This window comes from Neopelma chrysocephalum, unplaced genomic scaffold (assembly GCF_003984885.1).
Source record: "Neopelma chrysocephalum unplaced genomic scaffold, ASM398488v2 Primary Assembly neopelma1_139, whole genome shotgun sequence".
NCBI classification, from domain to species: Eukaryota; Metazoa; Chordata; class Aves; order Passeriformes; family Pipridae; genus Neopelma; species Neopelma chrysocephalum.
This window is the reverse complement of record NW_020897801.1, coordinates 1,953,679-1,970,836: the sequence shown is the minus strand read 5'-3', so window position 1 is coordinate 1,970,836 and position 17,158 is coordinate 1,953,679. Positions and strand designations below refer to the sequence as shown.

At 36.9% G+C, this 17,158-nt stretch overlaps 1 protein-coding gene across 1 annotated transcript in view; it reads right to left on the bottom strand.

The window, feature by feature from the left end:
- PIK3C2G (phosphatidylinositol-4-phosphate 3-kinase catalytic subunit type 2 gamma) overlaps positions 1-17,158 on the bottom strand; it is a 206,943-nt gene that overhangs the window by 135,646 nt on the left and 54,139 nt on the right. The window contains exons 10-12 of the mRNA XM_027699722.1: positions 16,396-16,591; positions 12,571-12,693; positions 6,423-6,554 (exon numbers count right to left, since the gene is read on the bottom strand). Of these exons, the coding sequence (XP_027555523.1) occupies positions 6,423-6,554; positions 12,571-12,693; positions 16,396-16,591 (451 nt within the window). The remainder of the gene's footprint in view (positions 1-6,422; positions 6,555-12,570; positions 12,694-16,395; positions 16,592-17,158) is intronic.

Here is a 17,158-nt window from a genome sequence, read left to right as displayed (position 1 = left end):
TCCCCTCAAGGCCCTTCATCATCTTTGTAGCCCTCCTTTGGATGCTCTCTAAGAGCTTAATATCTTTCTTATATTCTGGTGACCAAAACTGCCATAATATTCGAGGTGAGGCTGGACCTATTTGTCCATATCTTAATGACTGGTGAGGTCAGAAATTTGATTATGTTTAGCATCTCTACTTTTACTGACAAATAATTTTTATTAATATCTTTTCAAACACTGCTCAGTCAAAAAAACTGAGAGATGCACTAGATATCCTTCTGCCCATTGCAGCAGAAAGAGCCAATCAGATAAGCGAGGTTTAAATGCCCAGCTTTCATCTAAGAGGAGAACATTAGAGGTACAAGAGAATCCAGATGGACTATTTGATCCTAGCATGAGTTTGCAATGTTGCTGTATGAAAGTACCTCTTGAATTGCAAACTGAAATAAATTGTTTAAAGTCACCTGAGGAAAGTCTAAGAAACTCCCACAAAGTCATTGTTATAGTCAACATAAATTAGTATAAACATAATTCAGGACTAATTTTTCTTTTTCACCTCTCAAGTTGTTCATGTTGTTGGTGCAAACATTTTATTTTATTGTGAGAGCACAGCTCAGGAGGATTAAAGACAACCATTTTCTGAAGTTTCTTTTGCAGCTGTAGGTACATTTTCAGGGGAATGGAGGCAGAAAGAGCTGTGATGTGAACAAGAGAGCACTTGAGGGAAAGCAGCAGTTGTGTTATATGAAGTCTTTCTCATTTAGGCAATTGATGTGAATGTGGAAATTATCAACAGTGATTCAAAGTTGTTTTCCTGTGATGTGTACTCAGATGACCTTTAATAAATGAGTGGCATCTCTTCAACCATTCCTTTGTTGACAAAGATTTACATCATCATGTGAACTAATTGGCACTTTTGTTAGAAGGGAGAGGAGTAGCTTAGAACAAATGAACATGAAAACTAAATTATCCTTCTGAGCTCTCATTACTGCTAATCACTTTCATATTGTGCTCTAAAACTATGGGGGCCTTTAAAGAAGAATCCACACAGTGGGTTTTTTTCCTGGGGAATCCTGTGTAGACAAATACAAGAAGTAGCACAGACCTCAGAGGTACTGTAGATGTGTTTATTTGAGACATTTCCTGAGCTCATTATTTTAACTCATTTACACCCAGCACTAATGTGGCTAAAGACCATTCAGGAAGATAAGGAAGAATCATCAGATGGGCTTCTCAGGGTCCTCAACTGGAGAAACAGCAAGTAAAGCAACATGCCTTTGCTGGACTGAGAAGATTTCACAGGTTAAAGCAGATTACAGGACTGTCAGTAAAACCAAAGATGTTAAGTCACTTCCACAGCGTGGAAATAACATCTCCTGAGAAAAAATGAGTTTTACGAGACACGTTAATGGCTTGTATATAAAGTAGCCTGATTTATACAGTTAGAAATAAGTGAGCAACTTACGTATCTTCCAACAGTAAGTCACTCTTTGGACTAAAGCTAGACTGTAAACACACAGGAGGCATTTTTTAAAAGATCACATCAGCTGGGAATTAGGGTGTATGTTTCTAAAGCACAGCTTTCCCTAGCAATCTCTTGGGCACTGTACACACTGCACAGTCAATATTCTTCCATTACTATTTTTAGAAAAAGAAGCAGGAGAGCGTGCAGCATCCATTCTGAAAAGGAAGGAACTATCATCATGAGCATGATAACCTTTATTGAATGGACAGATTCCTCTCTCTGCCACCTGGTTGTGCTGATGACAGGCAGGTCACTCCTATTCTGCCTGCCAAGTCTTCTCATCTGTAAGGTGAGGCTGGTGACAACGGCCTTCTAAAGACTGTGTAATGATCACAGCCACAGACAATGGCTTTATGCAACAACTTCAGCATCAAGCACCTCAGAAGGCAAATAATCAAGCTACTACCATTTATTTTTTTATATGCTCCTGCATAACCAGGGCAGATGAAAAGCCCTGGAATTACACAGGTCCTCAGCTCCTGTTTATTACCAGAGATAAAAAAACTTCCCATCTTATCACAGAAGAGGACACTATTATTAAAAGGCAGCTCAAGGTATCCTAACTTAACAAAGTCAACTTGTACCATGAAGTCACATGGCAGCCTTCCCTCACCATGCCCTGCAAAAGAAAAGTTTTGTTGCCTGCTCTGTTTTGATTTGGAAATACCAGTTCAAAATAAATTGTGGTGTTGGAGTCAGTGAAGTCAGAGCAGTGGGCACTGTGGGGGACATTGCAACTCCAAAATTGCCCCAAGTGATGGATTGTTAATCAGCTCTGGATCACTAAACTATTCAGCCCAAGAGACAAACACAGTTTCTGATGTGAAGGAAGGGAAAGTTGACACACAGCCTTCCAAACACTTTTTGAACTGCCTCTTGTGTCTAGTAAGACTTCTTGTTACAGAAACACCATCAAGGGCTCTATTGGCAATGATTTAGGGCTACTATCTGACTGAAGTCAGCTACTTGACAAGGCTGAGAAATGCAGATATGGAGGCTCACCTACTGGACAAGTTATCAGCTGCACTCATTATTACTGTGTTCATTCCCAAATGTATAGAACATTAGAGTTACTTGTTAGGCTGCATATACCAGGAAAATTAGGACTAAGTACTGTGTAAAAATAACGTAATTATCCCCAAACCTGACATTAGAAGTCTCAGAAATTCAGAGTTGAGGTTAAATCCAAAGCTCCTAAAATATAAAACTCCCCATAGCTTATGACCCAAGCAGTCTTAATTCTGCATTGGAATGACACTGTGAAATAACTACTTTATTACAATTACAAACACTGCAGAGCTCTAGAGAATTCAAAATAGAGATATAATTTTCAACTGCAAAGTAATGCTAAGTATCCTATAGACATTTGTAAGGGCCATAACTTCCATCCCCACAGTTTCCAGTTTGAATAACTTCCCTAAATTTGTAGGTGATCAAATACAAAATTATCAGATTATTTCAGACTTTTAAAACAAATTTGCAGTTACATTCCTGATTACTTCCATAATTTTGCCCCAAAAATGTAAAGTTTAAGTTTACAAGCAATAACTTTCAGGTAAATAACTTCATTTAGGTAACCATTGGAGAATATTTGCAAGAAGTCATTTTTGGAAAGAGTGAAACTATTTGTACAGAGACATCAAAAGTTGATAGCAATAATCCCAACATGTTTGGTAAAGACTTTATATCCAGCAGCCACTTATGTGATAAATCTGCACACTGCAAGAAAATTGACAGAATTAGAGTTCAGGAAGTAATTAAAATTAGGCAAATTTGAAATTTACTAATCATCTGTTCACTGACAAGTGAACAGACAACAAACCTAAAATAGGCCAAATGCTTGAGAAAATTTTTAGGTATTGTGTGGTTTCAAAATGGGCTAGGTATGAAGAGATTGTAATAAAAAATAAAAATAATATACTTTAAATAAAGATCTAGATTTTGCTTCTTTATAAATGTATATATATTGCTCATACACTTTGCTTAGTATTTTTTTAGAGGAGAACTGGAGTGCTAAAATCTCAGAAAATAACTACAGCCCTTTAATCTGGCAAGAGACTTTGACATGATCTTGCCCAACAGCATGAGAATCTTCACACTTCTTGAAACAGATGAATGGAATTTGTATACTTTATATGTTAAAATATGTTCATGTTTTCTTAATCTTCAGTTCAAACTGAACATGAAGAATTAAAATATGAAGGACAGAAGTGACCATACAATGACAATAATCACTTTGGAAGAGAAAACAGGTATAAAATTTACAGAGACTATTAAATCCAGAATCTTTAAAAGAAAGTGCTCTTTTGCCCTAAGTCACCAGCAGATCAAGATTCTTAAGTAATATCTGGCAATAACAGAAAACTGGTCCTTTTCCCCTTCTCTCTTCAACATAAACCACAGTGAGCTTGATTGAATTCCTGTGTTTTTAATCAAAAGATATAACAGGACAGACATTAGGAACTCTATTTTTAAAATGTTTGACATTTATTGTACTTCTCCAATATTTAACAAAACAATCTGGCTTTTTTTCTAATTTTTATTTTTAAACAAGCATCTGAATAGAGAAAGAGGGGTCACACTGTCCTTATCTTCACTGACCCTGAGAAGAATGACCCTGAGAAGGGACCAACTGAGACAAGGATTTGAACAAGAATGTTTGATGACCCAGGTAAATACCTCAGGGCTGCTGGCTTCTTCAAAGAGCTTACTTCTGTCCTTTCCCCAGTAAATTAAATCCTGGACATGAGAATGCTAAGACTTTCATAGAACTCATATTCACCTCTGAGAAACGTTCTCTTTTGAGAAAGTGGTATTTTCCAAGCTAGAAATGTTTTGTCAAAGATTTTCTGGTCAGATTTCTTTAATCTCTTTATGTACGTTTACAGAGTTTGTTATTTAGAGACCCTAATACAATAATCTTTGCAGTAATACAAGGTGTTCTTGACATATTAGCATGACACTACAGGTACAAATCTTTTCTTGGTACATACTTTCAAGTTTGGAAGTACTTTTTTGAAATAAGTCTTGCAGTTTAGTTGCATTCCAGCAGCAAGGGGACTTTCAGGGAAATTCTTATTTTTAAACCACTCAGTCTATCAATTGAAACCATGGTGAAAGAATAATTCTGTGGAGCTGTGGTTGGCTAAAAGAGGAAAAAGCATTTAGGCTTCTTTGTGTTAGAAATTACTATAATTGCAAATGACATAGCTACCAGATTAGGGGGTGTTGAACATGCTATTCCTAAATCATTCCTCCCCAGCAACTCACCCTTCATTTCTGCTTTGAGGGGTCATTGCAGCAATGATCTCTACAATTACATAGCAAACGCAGGGAAAGTAGCCCTCTATCCCCTTCATTGTGCTGATTGTGTGTACCAGGAAAGAATGGAGCCATTTTTCAGTAAAATCTTTGAAACTGTCTGGGTGATTTGGAGGTCTCCCCAGTGAAAATCAACACGCTTGCTTTGATGGCATACATTAAAAAAAAAATCACAGGTTACCGAGGGCTTTCAGAACTTCCAAAAATCATTACTTTTGGACTCAAATGCTGAAAAATAAGAAAATCTCTAGAACAACACATGTCTTCAAGAAGAGGATCCCCACATAGGCACCTTTGGAGGTAAATGGAATAGGTGCCCCCCCGTTATCATGCCTAATGCTCTGCTTCTGAATCAACCTACTCAGCACATATCAGCTTGCTGGGGATAAGGACAACAACTCTTCATCTCAATTTAGATTCTCAGCCAAAATATTCCCTCTCTATTTCACCCTAAACACCAGGATGGTAGAAATACTCAAATATATTGCATGTTTTGTTTAAAAAGACATACACAGTCAAAGAATGAGTGATGTGCTCTTCTTGAAGCTAACTATGAAAAGTAATTGAATAAATTGCCCAAACAATCCTTGGAGCAGAGATTCATGTTTCTTTCCTTCCTTCAAGCCAAGTGCTCTAATCACTAAGTCAGAAAAGAGCAGAGTAACTGAATTTTCTCTAAAAACATGGAAAAAGCCTCTAGCCCAGTCCAACCTATTTTCTAAGCCTCTCAAGCTTCAAAGTTCGGTGAAACACAAGGTCTTTCAAACGTGGCAAATTCATACACGCAATCTGATATTTTATTTGTTTTATTTTGCTTTAAGTGGTGATTGCCATGACAGAGAAGTAGATCAAGATGTCTCAGTATAAGGAAAGAGCTATACCTTACAGATGGATGCTAATGAAGGAACTTGTATGTGTTGGACATACCCATCTATTGCTCAGAGGATATGCAGGGCTACAGGCTACCAAATAAAAATTTTAGTATCGTTGTAAAGACTTGATCTAAATTCAGATGTCACAGTGTTACTAAAATATATTTAGAACACTGCAGAAAATTTACCTTAGTTTCTATACATCACTACAGAGAAGTTCAAAGCTACAAGTACCTTTAAAGTATTGTTACATTGTGTACTGTGTAGAAAGAAGAGGTTAAAAAAAAAGGAGAAAGCTTCTAAAGTGGTGTGGAGAGGGAAAGGTGCTCATTGTGGTCAGCACTAACTGTCCCGATTTAAGCAGAATGAATGGGTGTGAGAACAGAAAAAAAACACCAACCATTGTGAACAAGAAGCTGGGCTGAAAAGAATTTTGCAAAGCTACAGGAAAGGGTTCAGCAAGGCCTTTCAACATGCCTACAGAACTTTATCGTAAGTGTTAAACAGTCACCTAAGCCGAGTTCAAAAACAATGTATGGCAAAGAAAGAAAAGCTTATGGATGGGGCTCTTACTGGGACATCGAAAGCAGTTTACTGTGACTGTCTCAGTCTTATTACTGCAATGTCCTGAAATGAGTATTTCTGTCTTTTTATATTGCTCCCAAGTTGAGTGCGATACTTTTCAAGAATGTTCTTAAGCTGTCATAAAAGACTGAACTTACTTTTTTGGATACAATGGGGAGCACGTCCAAGCAAGCACTTCTGTATTTTTAGAGGCACTGTTTACTCCCAGTAGTTTTATTGTCAGCATAGTTTCCCTCGGAAGAGCCTTTATTCGTAAAGGAAAGTTGATTCTAAATAAAAAAAAAATCAGAAAAGAGAAAAATAAAAGTTAAAAGAAATTGAGCACTGTTACCACAAGTGAGTTCTCTCTACATTTTTCTAGATACCCTAACACATACATTAAATTATAAATTACAGGAGTCACACTGAAGGAAAATGCAACTGACAGATCCCTTCAATACATTGATGAATATTTTCACCCATTAACTTGAGTCCCAGTACTTGAGAAGAGGTAGATAAAAACTCATTCACTTCAGTGGTAACCACCAGAGCTGACAAAGGTAGGAAAAGCTTAGTTAAACTTTGCTTTAAAAATTACCTTATTAATGAAAGGTTATTTCAGAATAAACAAACCCCTAGGGGTGAATTGTAAAGCAATAGTTAGTTATTTGCTGTTGTGTGTCTTTAGAGGAAAACACCACTTAAAAAAATAAATGTTGCTTCTGAGTAGACTATGATAATAAGTCTCTTGTTCAGATGTGCTTTAGTGGTGTGATATTTCCCAACAAGAAATTTACAGACAGATTTTGTCTTAACAGCAATTCACATTTTTTAGTGAAAAAAACCCAGTTTTATCAATATTCATCTCCACTTTGTATTGACCATTAGCAAACTTAGCTGGTCATTCCATTTTTTATATAGTTTATAAAAATTGATTTAAATTCATAACTTAGAATAATTCTAATAAATCAGATACTTTCATGCTGTATGGATAAATCATGCGTGGAATTACCCAGACATTTGCAAGTTTGTATTTTCTTTTTCCTGAGAAGATTGTATATGGTGGACAGTGCATTTCTAGCTTTTTTTCATGTATATTCAGTGCAAGCTTAAATTTCTCAAGTGGAGAGGAAAATTAATTACACTGTTTCTGGATAAACAAAATCAATATAAGGAGCTAGAGGCTAAAAGAATTATTCCACATTGACAACATAATCATTAAGAAAACAAAAGATCTGCATAATGGAGATTAAAAAAACAAACTACAAGATAAATTTAAATAACATACACTGGCAGAGCAATGCAACTCTCAGCATTTTGTCAAAGGTATAGTCATACTTAAATAGCAAGCAGAAGTAGAAACTGTATTTTAAAAGTATAGTAGCCTGAAAAATATACGACTTATGGGTACCAGAAATGATACATGGTAACAGTATAAGGTAAAATTAGCATAAGATTTTGCTCCTATCTGTCAAATTGCTTCCAAATCTGTCAGATTTCTATTAAATTTGAGAAAGTTTTCTTGAATGCACTGAGGAGCCACTGAAAGAAAGTAGATGGTTTTCAGCTGAAATTCTGAAGTACTCCACATTAGCATTAGTGTCAAAATTTCAGATGATCAACCCTAAACATTTGGAAATTATGCAAATTTGCATACCTCTTTCTCTTTGAATAACAAAGCAAGACAGCCATTTCCCACTCCTGATTAACAGGAATGGAATTGAGAAGCAATTCTCAACTGTCGTCCCACGTGTCCCTGTTCATAGCTTTCAATTTTGCTTTCCCTGTCTCATGCCCTCTTCCTTACTCATAGTTAGAAGTAATTATTGGGAAACAACTGTTTCACATGCTAGAGATGGCTTGTTCAGCCTCTTTCACTGACAGGCCAACAACACTGCCCTTGTAACGCAAAAATGTTTGACAAAGAGTTGCACTTTAAAGCATCACCCATGCTGTGAAGAGACAAAAAAAAAAAGTAAATCAAGACATGCATTTTATGATACAGACAATTGTTAATGCTCCTAGTGAACCTGGGGTAGTGAAAAAACCCTCACAATTTGAAGAAAGCAGATGATTGCCAGAGTTTCCCCAGGACACATTATACAGCATGACTTCCAACAGGAAAAGAACCTGCAAACTATGGCAAGTTACACATCCCAAGAGGTAAAGTATGAGCCAAAGAGGACCAACATTTCCCTTCCAGTGACATGTGATACACAAGGTAGGGGAATATCTGTATTACTTTTAGAACTTTGATTAATACATATCTTAACTTACCCAGTTGTCTCATCCTTTCTGACTGTATAAGGCTGAGTCATACAGATGACTAAGAAGAAGAAAGAGGAAATGGAACACTGGCCAGATATAAGACACCCTGTGGGTGAACAATTTCAACAGTAGTTGAGAAGAACAAAGCAGCTGCTCACTGAGAAGGTGCTATTCACAGATATTAGATAAAGTTATACAGCTTAATTCAAAGCCAAGGGCCTAATATCATGAAAATACTCAACACAGAAGAGCTCTGGGGCAACCCAGGCTGTGCCCTGAGAGAGTGTAAACAAAACAGACAAGCCAAAAAAAACATGGAGAAGAGGGAAACCCAGTGCCAAGAAAGTATCTGAGGTGATGAATGATGGGCTTAATGTTAATTCCATACCTCATGTCTGTAGGTTTAACATAAATTACGGAGGATGGAAAAGGTGGAATAAGTATATTGAGAGCAACCAGCTAAGAGAAAAGAAAGAAGATAACATAAGAGATCTCAGTCAATGGAAAATGAAACTGGTGAGAAAATAAGAGGGCAACTTTTGGACTTTACACATCATGTGCTAAATGGTATCAGCCTGTTCAAACTCTGCACCATGGAGACAATACAACTTTTCAAAGACAATCCACAAGTTCTAAAGCAAAATCATACTCTTAAAAAAGTACAAACAGAAGAAACACTGAACAAGGCAACCTCTGTACATAGCAAATGATTCCCATCGTTCCCAAGAACATTTTGGGAAGGACTGAATATGGTAACGGACTTTAACAGAAGCTTATGTTTACACATAAAAACCTATCAACTTAAAGTTCAGGTGCTAACTGGTTGAAGCACTTGAAAACAGAAACTAAATACATGAAAATCAGTAAATAAAGTGAGCTTTGTCTTTGGTAGAAGCTCCCTGCCTAGATTCCTAATCACCCAAACCCTACTCTCCATATTTTTTCTCCTTTGTTCAAATCAATCTTAATCTCAGATCAAGACTCATTTTGAATTAGCTAGTTTTCTTTCTTGGCCTGATTCCTAGCTATATAGAAAATATCTGACTTCCTAATGTAATAGAAGCTCTTCCTGATGACCTTTTACCACATACATTTTCAACAGCTGTTATCAAAGGAAAACAGTATATAGGTTAGAATCAAAGTAGCAAGAAACTTCACAATAAAACATTGTCTCCTCTGTAAACATATTTATTTTTATGCAAACATATTCCCTTCTGTTTCAAAAAAGGTGATATTACAGCCAAAAGATAACCAAGAGTGAACACAGCTTGGTTAGAGTTTTGAGTGACCCAGACTTCCTATCACTGTATGACATGGAAAATCAATTTCAGTAATACCTAATTCATTAAAATACTCTACTTCTTTAACCAATTTCAGCTTGAATTCTTGCAAAAAAGTATTAATTAGTATTTCCATACATCTATTTATTTTAGGAAAGAAAAAACAGCCCATTTCTGCATGTATTAAATTATGCCAACTAGGAACACAGAACCTTCAGTGATAAACTATACTGTTCTTTCTCTCTGTGTATGTCAAAATATTCTAAATATACTGATTATTCTGTCAAGTTTAGTACCGCTTTTTTAATCTTTCTTAGAGGGTTAGCAGCACAAATAGCAAAGAACCATATTGTCTCATTACAGAACTGTGACAAGTATTTAATATTTAAAATAAATTAAAAACAACATAAATATTTCCTTCACTGTGCATAGAATCAAGAATGGTTTGGGTTGGAAGGGACCCTAAAGACCATCGGCCATGGGCAGGGACACCTTCCGCTAGACCAGGTTACTTAGAGCCCTGTCCAACTTGGCCTTGAACACTTCCAGGGATGAGGCATCCACAGCTTCTCTGGGCAACCTGTGCCAGTGCCTCAGCACCCTCACAGTAAAGAATTTCCTATTGACATCTAATCTAATCCTACTCTCTTTCAATTTAACACTGTTAACTGATTTAAAATGCTCATCCGACATCTGCATTTTGACTCAAAATAGCATCTGTTCACAAAATTCAGTTGCGGACACAAGGTAAAACATACAAAAATAAGGGCATATTTGGCTCCCTGGATTCTCAGCCTGTGCTTCTGGACCTCAGGACATTAGGCTCAACAAACCTCCCCTCACATTTTGAGACTTAAACAAATGTAGGCCATTGAGTTTGAGGTGGAAAATATGCGAACACCTTTAATGGCTGAGGGAAATGTTGAAAAGCCTGCCAGACAGATATAAACTTGGGGGGTTTTACTTCGGAATCTATTAGAACTGGATTTTGAAAATTATTTTTGAAACTTAAGCAATAATAAAAAGTAAAAAGGTGCTCTTGCAAACTGATACTATTACATTACACCTTTAGATCTTGTTTCTGATGTTAAGAGCCTCCTAAAGCATCTGTGACCTATGAAAGAATTTGGTGTGCATACTTAACTGCTTCTTTTTCCAAGAAGCATTTGGATGGAATTGCATACATTTAATAATTATTTTGCAGAGGGAGAGGTTTCAGCAGAAAGCCTGAAGCTTCAGTCTGACTGCTTTACATTTTCATGAAATGGAAGAAGAGCAGAGTTCCTGTTTCAGTTACAGCTAAAAATTTATTTCTACTCTATCTTGCTATATTTTGTTTTAGAAAAGATTTTGTAAGATGCATTCCAGGAAGGTTTCACCTGCATTTTAGAAGCCAAATATGCTCTTAAGAAATATAATCCTTCCCTTACACTTCAGTTTTATCTGCCTACATGTACCATAAGAAAGTACTTGACCAAAACCTGGAGAAGGTGAAAATTCCTACAATGCATACAAAAACGATCCAATTTTTTAAACACATGGACAGCAGTTACTTTACAATCATACAAAAGACCGAGGGTTACACACTCAAACACTCTGGACTCAACTGAAGCACCAAAGCAGATGTTAAGCCCTAAAAGTACCCATTTGGATGCTCAGCAGAAGTGCACCCATTTGGTTTCTTTATCATAGGGCAGACTTACTACTGTTCCTATATCTGTTAGGAGTGCTGTGCAAGAAGGCTATGCAAAATCTCCATTAAGACAGATGTATAACAGATTTGACATAAAAAGGTCTTCTCCCATATGACCAGCTTGCAACTGCTGTGTGTCTTACATAAAGGCAAAGAGAAGTTATGAATTACACTCTGTATTCAACTGTAATTTAAAAAACTACCTCTCAGATTACTTGTAGCCTTTGCTCAATTCTAATGTAATCAAGCTGCTTTCAGATTTAGAATACAGTAAACACTGATGCAAAATACCAAAACTTGAAAGACTGTAAACATAAACATGTCATGCTCAGGAAGCTGAAAGAATTTCATATTACCACCAAATCACCAACAAAAGCATACTTCTTCTCTCTCATCTATTGCAAGCATACTTTTTGTCATCCCATTGCCTTAAACAAATGTTGTTTGAGTGTGTGCTTTGTTTTTCAGGGGAATTATTTGCTTCAAAGCAGACAGGCAGGTGAGAGGTAATTAGTAGTTTTCACACTAAACTTCCAGTCTCAAATGAAAGTCCGCATTTTAAAACTGAAGATCCTTCTTATAAAAAACAAACACAGAACCCTTCAAAACCAAGCAAGCAAAGAAACAAACAAAATCCCAAACCAACAAACCACAACAGCCTTGCTGGTTTGTAAAAAAAGAACCCTTATAGAAATCTTGCTATGGGTTTTCAGGCTGGATTGCATATGTCCTAGAATTGGATCCAAAAGGTGGAATTCCTCGAAAGAGGACAGAAACACAGCCTTTGGTTGCATCTCCTTTTGGTTCCAGTATTCCTTCACGATGCCTCCAGTGAACAAAAGCTGCTCTCAGACCAGACTTGCCTTAGTCCTATTTCTCTTCCTCTGGCTACCCCACTTCTTTTTCACTCCCATCTATCTAAGTTTCTGTGAATTAATTTGCTCAGAAGAAGATTCATTGAAAAGATGCGGGTGTTTGGGTTTTGTTGGTTTGTTTGGTTTTTTTTAAAATGAATATTTGATTGTCTGTCAGACAAACTTATATCAAACACAGACCCAAACTTACTTCTCGTTCCAGTCAGCCAGGAAAAAGAAGGATCTTCTAACCGGGGCATTTTTGCAAATCTTCACTTGGCATATTGTCTTCCCAGCATAAGTCAATGAACAGGAAAAAGAGAAAACTTTGTAGCTACAAAAGGGAAAAAAAAGGAAACAGAAACAACAAAAAAAGAAGATTAATTGTAATGTACCATGTCCGGCACAGTAAATTTGGAGTTAACCATTCAGAAACTTGTGAAGATCCATCCTTACATGAAAAAAAAGAATTCAAACAATGAATCTCACATTAATGTGTGTGTGAAGGGGTGTTTATTTTGGGTTGTTTGGTTTTTTAATTTTTCTGAGTTCAAAAAAAATTCTTAAGACATCTGGGTTCTCTTTCATGTTTTTGTTATTAAGACTAATGTTTTTGGTTTGGTTTGTTTTTTCATTATTGCATTGAAGGAAACTTTCGACATAAGTTTTGAAGTGCTGCTACTTGCTTATCATACAGTCAACAGTAAATCTCCCACCTGGACAACTGTGACAAGCTCTGGGGCCCCCAATATATGAAGGACACAGAACTGCCAGAGCAGGTCCAGAGGAGGCCAGAAAGATGCTCAGAGGGCTGGAGCATCTCTCCTATGAAGAGAGGCTGAGAGAGTTGGGGTCGTTCAGCCTGGAGAAGGCTCCAGGGAAACATCAGAGCACCTCCTACTACCTGAAGGGAATCTACAAGAGAGCTGGAGAGGAACATTTTACAAGGGCATATAGTGACAGGACAAGTGGAAATGGCTTCACACTCAGAGTAGGTTCAGATTAGATATTAGGAACAAATTCTTCCCTGTGAGGGTGGTGAGGCACTGGCACAGGTTGACCAGAGAAACTGTGGATGCCCCATCCCTGGAAGTGTTCAAGGCCAGGTTGGATGGGGCTCTGAGCAACCTGGTCTAGTGGAATGTGTCCCTGAACTAGGTTACTACTCAAGGGAATCTCTACATTCTTTACAGCAGAAGCATTAAAGGCTTCTGTGTTGGTTTTCTTCAGATAGTTCTCCAACAGGCTTCATAGTGGAATTTGGGACTGGGGCTATCTGTTGTTTCATATTCTTCTTACTAAGATCTTTTAAAATATTAGTCAGAATAAACCCATAGAGTATAAATTACTAATGTTCTTAATGAGTTTTGTAACTTCCAGATCTTCCTGCCAGTCTCAGCTTTAGATCTTATTCTGTACAAGAATAATGAGCATGGAAACAGTCAAATGTGAACAGGAAATCTGAAGCAGTTGCAGACTGAAGGTGCTTGACTTTGTCATATTTATAAGAATTATGGTTGATCTTTTCCAGAACATTATAATAATTTTTATAATTATCGTAGCAGATTTGCTTTTCAATTTCTGTTTCTTTTTTTTGTTTTTGTTTATTTCAAGAAAATTATCTGTAATCTGTAGTACCTATGAGGCATCAATGCAGAGAGCGAAAAAATACTTTGTAAGACTAGGAAAATGCTTCCCCTAGAGTCCAAACATTGCAAACAGTTGGAGGATAGTTCAGGAAGTGATAGGTTTCAATACAATCAAATTATTAGGTATTGCTGTTTAAGCAGAGGCACCGATACATAATATACAGACATATTCCTGATTCATAAATAATAAGGACCTAATCCTGGAAAGATTAATACTTATACAATGTTCATTCTGACTGAAGTCACACACTTTGCTCAGAGTGCATGCACTTCAACCCATTTTAGGTCTCTGCAGAGCATTTTGCCTAAGCAGCCTCCCTGTGAATTCAAAGACATGACTCCACAGTTTTGTCCCAAAGATCACTTCATATCACCCAGATGTAGACAGGAACCTGATTGGTTTTGGCTGTAGAAACAAATGCAGTGAAACATGAAGACAGCAGTGTTATGCCACTGGCAGCAAATAAGGCACATCTGCTCGGAATTTAAATGAAAAATAGAAAAACAAACAGATAAAAGAAACAAGAAGAAATTAAAATAAGTAAATAAAGGTTACCAGTTTTGCAACATTCTTCTGCAGCTTGTAATGTCTGTACCAATCTTTTTAATGAGGACAGTAAGACATATTCCTGTCCTCATATAGACATATTCCTGAGTTACTGTATAGACATTACAAGTTGCATAATAACGTTGAAACTGAGAACACAGATATAAAAACTGGCAAAAAAAATCAAACAACAAAAGTGAAATTGAGATGGATTTGACACCTTATAAACATGACCCTGTAAAATATGAGACAATTCTCCATTATGTCAAAGAATTAAAAGAAAAGCCATCTATTAGATATATTTCTATACTTATGTATAGGAAAACCCATGTGAGATAGACAGTGAAGGATGTCAAAATTCTAGTCTTTCTAACATATATATTATATGTATAAAATATATATACATATTATATATAAAATAAGTATACATATTATATATATATGCAGGGATATATATATTAAAATATATATTTAGAAAGGCAGCAAAATCATTAAATATGACCTTCAGGAAAGGGAAAATTAGATCCATGACATAGTCAGCATGAATTCATGCAGTGCGGAAATAAGAATGGGGAATATGCATGTGATTGATGCTACTGAAAGTACTTGAGGAAAGCAGGTGTCAGACTAGCAGTCCATGTTAAGAAATCCGTGCTATGGAATATGAATATTGGAAAGACTGGAAATGGGAGATTAAGGAGGAAGAGAAATTCTCATTTTCATATACTTGAACATAGCAGTGAAGTCATTAGTGGCCTTCAGGCCATATGTAATTTCAAATTTTTCTGGTACAACAAAATGCAGTGGGAATGGTATAACGATTTGAAATCAGGATAGTGATTATAGTTCTGTATTTATTGTCTTAACTAACATAAAGTCTCTTAGATTTTTATAAAACTGCTAATTACAGCTAATGCTGTATAGTACACTCTTGCTTACAGTCTAATACAAATGAATCCACTGTCATTTGGAATATAAGGTAAAATGGAAGCAAGGGAAAATTAACTTTGAGAACCCCATTTTGACTCAAAAATAATGCTACCAGAGTGTGGTCCCCTTTTCCTCTTTGAGCACACTGGAGTGGTAAGAGAACACCAGTTTTGCTCAGAGTAGGAAAAGCAGATATTTAAAAGAAGAGACAACTACTTCTACCAAATTTTACCAATACAGAAGAGAATGCTCCAGTCAGCTTTTTATTAAAGTTATCTCCCTCTTTCTTTTTTATGTTACTCTGCTATACCAGGTATACTTGGATCTGCAAACTACATTTATTTTAATCACCTTCCATAAAGAGGATAGTCAACGCAGATGCTTAGCCATGTAATGCTGAATACACCCAGAGCAAAAGTTGCTAAGAAAGCCTCATTCAGGTTGGGTTGAAGCAAAAGCACCCCTTCTCTTTAACTGGGTAAGCTGGCCTCCAACCCTTCCAGTTACTTGTACTGCAGAGACCACACAAAGTCCCAGCCCAAACTCTCTCGGCCTGCAGTACACACCCATTCCTCCTTCCCACTGAGCAAGTCAGTCATGGAAGCATTTCTGAACACACCCATCAAGGCCAGTGCTCTGAGGTTGTTTCTATTACCATCCTTCCACACTGGTCAAGGGCAATCAGCCAGGCTACCTCCCTGATTCTCCATCTACCTATGGGGCCTGGAAGTCTCCTAGTTAGTCAAGCTTAAGTAAATGCACTTCATGCTAGAAAAACAGTAGAAATACACCCACTCAGTCTCTGTCATTAATATAAAAGTATCACCAAAGCAACAGAGCTAAGCTGGTATCTGTGAAAAATATGTGATGAAAGAGTGTTCTTGTGAACACTTGCTGGACCTCCTCCTACCTGTTCACCCAGGCTTCTGGGATGTTATGGGCAGCATAAACAGTGAAGCTGAGCTGGGAATCTAGGCTGATGTCTGCACAGGAAGGGCTTTTGGGTATGCTGGCAAGCTGGAAATTTGCATCAAAGCTGCTGCTGTAAACATGGATGAGACGAGAGATGGCCATGGAGAGCTCAGTCACAGCAGCCTCTATTAACACTGAGAGGAGAGAGAGAAATAAATAAAGGTTAGCAATAGGTCATTTATGAAGAACCATATTTATCTTAAACCATCAGTTAGAGCTTTGAAATGCTTCCCTAATAAAATTTAATTAAAATGACATAACCTACCAACTGAAGCCAATTAGCCATCTGTGCTTCTGAAAGCAGCCTTAGCTCATTTCTGGTGTATTATTAACAGTCTTTCATTACAGTGCTTTCAAATTAAGGCATTTTCAAAGTAAGCATTTTCAACTACAGCAAGTTAGTGTGTGCTTCAGAGATGCCATTTCAGTCTGTGAATTTTTGTGCTGGTATTTTTTTACTTCAGCACTAAGTAGCTACTTACTTCAAGGGAACTGGCAATGCAGCAGTAGAGTGGAGAAAAGGCACTGGTTAAATTTTAAGACCGTAAGCTGTTGCAACTGTAGGTAAACAATTCACAAAACACACACAATAGCAGCCACAATCATAGTCAGCACTCAGGTGGTCATGGACTGGTGATAACATTACACAACAATGGACACTGAAATACATACCCATAGGAATACATATGAAATGCAGAAAT